The following is a 4,704-nucleotide window of genomic DNA, read 5'->3' on the forward strand; positions in this document are numbered from 1 at the left end:
AAAGTAAATTTAAAAAGATTCTAAGAAGATTTTAAAATGATTTTGTCAGAACATTTTAAATATATGCATTTGTATTTTTTTTTTGAGAAAAATATGCATTTGTATTTCAAATAAAAAGATAAAGATATTAAAAGATATAATAATAAACTTATGTAAAATATGATATTTTCTAGGAATGGTCCAAACTTAAAAAATCACACATGAAAAGAAGTCATGACTTCTGTTTTAATATATAAGATATATCAATGCATAATAATAATTTTATTTATAATTAAATTATATCATTATTAAAGTTTTTACAAAGATTTTATATTATTAGCTTATTGAATATATGGAACTTAGCAACATAATATCTGGTTTTATTTCTAAATTTGAAATTTTTATATGACAGTTAAATTAAATTGGACCTACATAATAGAGAAGAAATATTTTGAGATACTGATAAGAACAACAAAAAAAATCTTAAAAGAGAAACTATAATATATTGTACTTACAAACTAATTTTGTAGTAAATATTTTTATTTGAAACGGAAAGGATATTTCTTTCTACCAAAATCCTTTAAAGATTTTTATAAAATATATTTTGAAAATTAATCAATCTAAATGGTTGTTATCACTAAAATATAATTAAAATATCTATATGATTTTAATTTTCGTTCATCAATCAAAAATAAATTTAATTTGAAATTCTAATATTATTTTATGATAATTAAAATTTAAGTTAATTAGTTTTCGAAAATAAAATTTATCATGATTCTGAATAGATTTTCTTAGAATTTTCTTGAACAATATTTATTTGTATTTTAAATAAAAGATAAAGATATTAAAAGATATGATGATTAAGTTATGTAAGATTTGATAAACTTTCTAGAGGATGGTCCAAATAAAAAAAAATCACACATGAACAATGTCATGACTTCTGTTTTAATATATAAGATATATAGTGATAAATATGTATAGTTATATTCATATTTGTGTATTTATAAGCTTTCAACATCTGTTTCTTCAAGCAGAACGTATAAAAGTGATAATAGTTTTGGGTGAATCTCCTGTAATAGAGAATTTTGAACTAGTTGTTAATTAATATTATCTTGATAAGCTGATTCAAGTGGCTGTGATCCACATGAATCGGCTTTCTCATTACTTGCTTCTAAGTTCTCCCTTTTAGTTTATTAATTTCCTCCTTAGATCCTGCAACTTTTCTAGGGTTTTGGCCTTCTACCGTCGTCGGATTTCATACAAGCTTCACAAGTCTCCATGTGCATTTAAAGCTTGTGGTTTAAGTATGTTGACATTATATAATCTCCCAAGGATTAAATTAAGCTAATTCCACTAATCCCTAGGTAAACGTCAAGATAACATAAAGATGAAGTTAAAGTCCATACCTCTGCAACCAGATTTGAGTTTATAATCTTGTAATGTTGTTCAAGAACCAGTTTTGGGGTTTGTGTTGATATTGTGTGTTGTATAGAGTTTGAAGGATGGTGAAGGCGAATGTATTATCGAAAATTAGAGGTTTCAGTGGCGTCAACAGACCAATCTATGTCTTGGCTGGTTTGGCATTTCTCATCTCAGTAGCTACTCTGGCTAAGTTCAACTACATCACACCGCTAAGGTTCTCTGGTCGGTTCTGTAATAATCATGGAAGCTTTGACGGCGATAACTATATCCTCGGAAGCCAAATGAGAAAGACGATAGAATCCGCCATCTTCAAAATCCACCAAGAAATGGATGATCTCAAGGCCTTAGAAGCTAATTCTTCTGCTCCACCATCTGATTCATCAGCTTCAGGATCCATGTTTAGGCATGTAGCTTTCCTTGCTGATGTTCTTTCACTGATTCAGTCAGTTCATATGGAGTTGCCTTCCTTGGAAGAAGTGGATCATCCGTTGAAGCAGAGGAACGGTGACCCCGGCGAGCATTTCATGAGGGAAGAGATCAAGAAATACATAAAGATCAAACCTAACCGGCTTGGAAAGCAGAACTTCATGGGAGCTAATGGAACGTTCACTTCGATAGGGCACGCTTGCTTCGCCATGAAGAAAGATCTAGAAGAGTATATGGACTATGACGTGGGGGAGATCTGCAACGACGACTGGAGACTAGCTCAGAAGCTTATGGTTCACGGTTGCGATCCGTTGCCTAGAAGACGGTGTTTCTCCCGTGCACCGCAGCTATATTACAAACCGTTTCCGATCAACGAGTCTTTGTGGAAGCTTCCGGATAACCGGAACGTCAGATGGGGACAGTATAAATGCAAGAACTTTACTTGTCTTGCAAGCAACACGACAGCAAGAAAAGGGTTCTTCAAATGCACTGATTGCTTCAACCTCACGCATCACGAGTTGCCGAGATGGGTTAACCGAGGAGAACTCGATCCAGAGACAAACCAAACTGCTGATTTCTCGATACAAGAAGTACTTGAAATCAAACCGGGAGAGATTAGGATCGGTTTGGACTTCAGCGTTGGCACGGGGACTTTCGCAGCGAGGATGAGAGAAAGTAACGTCACCATTGTAACAGCAACAATCAACCTAGGAGCTCCATTCAACGAGATGATCTCTCTGCGTGGTTTAGTCCCATTGTACTTAACCGTGAACCAACGGTTACCTTTCTTCGACAGCACGCTTGATATGATTCACACGACGAGGTTTCTTGATGGATGGATCGATCTGATACTTCTGGACTTCGTGCTGTTTGATTGGGACAGGGTTTTAAGACCAGGTGGGTTGTTGTGGATAGATAGTTTCTTTTGTCTGAAAGAGGATTTGGGTGATTACATGGAGGCGTTTAAAGCTTTGAGGTATAGGAGACATAAGTGGGTTGTGGTGCCTAAGAGAGATAAAGATGATAAAGAAGTTTTCTTCTCTGCTGTGTTAGAGAAACCTCCAAGACCCTTTAGATGATTCAATCATTGCCTAATGCTGTGTGTTTACTATTGTCTTTGTAACAGAAAATGTGAAAATACGATATAGTTTGACTATATGTTCCGATTATTGTTATTGTTCTTCTTACAGATAAAAGGTGTTTTACATATCTGACATTATATATTTGTAATAAAAAACACTAAAGAGGATGTTATTCTTGTTCATGTATTTTAATTGATTTGTAAACCCACATGTGATTTACAAATCAAAATAAAATTTCTTAAATTAAAAATCTAACGCATGGATTTTAATTAGTATTATTATTTATAAATCCAAATATTTTTAGTGGGATTTCTTTGAGTAACTCGGATTAAATAGATCTAGTAATATTGTTCAAAACGATGTTTAATACAAGAAGAAAGTATTCTTGGAACTGCTGTTCTTCCAAATTGTTTTACATATGTTTGGTTTTTCATTTAGTGTCAAAACGGGTCACCTCGTTGGACTAGTTTATCCATCTACAAATTAACTTCTTGTAAAGCTATGGAAACGATAAAGGAGTTGATGATGGTCCAAAAACCCATCAAGTTGAATGAGGGAAATTTCGGACATTGGAAGTAGGGGTGGGCACTTTACCCGAAATCCGAAGTGGCACCCGAACCCGATCCGAAAAACCCGAACCGAAATCCGAACCGAAGTAGCAAAATATCCGAACGGGTATTAAATTAGGAGAGATTGGATATCCGAACCCGAACGGGTAATATCCGAACCCGAATGGATATCCGAAGATAACCGAACATATGTATAATTAACCTTATATTTTTAATTTACATCTTTCATTTTATATAAAATATTTATATTGATACTACACATACTTTAATTCATATGATATACATACAATTACGTAGAAGATGATTTGCTATGCACTTAAAATACATGTCAAACTTTTTATTTTAACAATTAACAAAAAGTTACATCCAAAATTTAAAACAATAACCAAATTAATGTCTTTTTAGTTTGAAAATGTTATGTCCAAATCTAATAACCATTCAATCTATTAAAAATACAAAAAATAGTTAAGTGAAAGTTATATATTTAAATACAAGAAATTTGAAAAATGAAAATTTTAATTTTTTTTTTCAAAATCTAAATATCCGAACCCGATCCGAAATAACCGAAACCGAACTAAAAATACCCGAACCCGACCCGAAGTACAGAAATACCCGAACGGGTTCTACACCTCTATACCGAAATACCCGAAAATCCGAAATACCCGATCCGAACCCGAACGGGTACCCGAACGCCCACCCCTAATTGGAAGGCACGAATGAGACGCATAATGCGTGGAATCGATTGAATCCTCTGCAGAAACTATTTTGGTCGTTTTGTGACGCCATAAATGTTGGGAACTGTGCATAGTTTATATAGAGAATAAATCAACTTAATTTCCTAAACTAATATGGAATAATATATACTAGATAATGATAAGTTTTCTATTTTAATATATTGATGTATATCATAATATTGAACGTTGGAGATCTAGAAAATCGACTTAAAACTAATTGGTGATTAGTGGATTGACCATAAATCTTTATATATTATTTAATATCTCTTAGAATTTTCCCGATGTGGGATATAATATCCCTAATAGCTTGCTTGCTTGTTATAACCCATTTCATTGATCGTCTCAACCAGACCCTCACTGGAAAAAACTGAGTACTTAGTTAGAGAATGTTTGTCTTGTGTTGTAGGATGCTTGTGGATTCTTTGGATGCACAAATATATGAAGAGCATCATCAAACAAACCGTTGTTATCTGAGTTTGACCAAAGTTAGAA

At 33.2% G+C, this 4,704-nt stretch overlaps 1 protein-coding gene across 1 annotated transcript; it reads left to right on the forward strand.

The window, feature by feature from the left end:
* Positions 1-929: 929 nt before the first annotated feature.
* LOC125606299 (probable methyltransferase At1g29790) lies at positions 930-3,396 on the forward strand. Its single transcript, XM_048775347.1, has one exon. It carries the CDS (start codon positions 1,482-1,484, stop codon positions 2,904-2,906), a length of 1,425 nt encoding a protein of 474 aa, XP_048631304.1. The 5' UTR covers positions 930-1,481; the 3' UTR covers positions 2,907-3,396.
* The last annotated feature ends 1,308 nt before the right edge of the window (positions 3,397-4,704 follow it).

The sequence above is a fragment of the Brassica napus genome, unplaced genomic scaffold (assembly GCF_020379485.1).
Source record: "Brassica napus cultivar Da-Ae unplaced genomic scaffold, Da-Ae ScsIHWf_834;HRSCAF=1189, whole genome shotgun sequence".
NCBI classification, from domain to species: Eukaryota; Viridiplantae; Streptophyta; class Magnoliopsida; order Brassicales; family Brassicaceae; genus Brassica; species Brassica napus.

Excerpts from the sequence above, each read along its gene's own strand:
- LOC125606299 (XM_048775347.1), top strand. The coding sequence starts at position 1,482 with ATGGTGAAGGCGAATGTATTATCGAAAATTAGAGGTTTCAGTGGCGTC.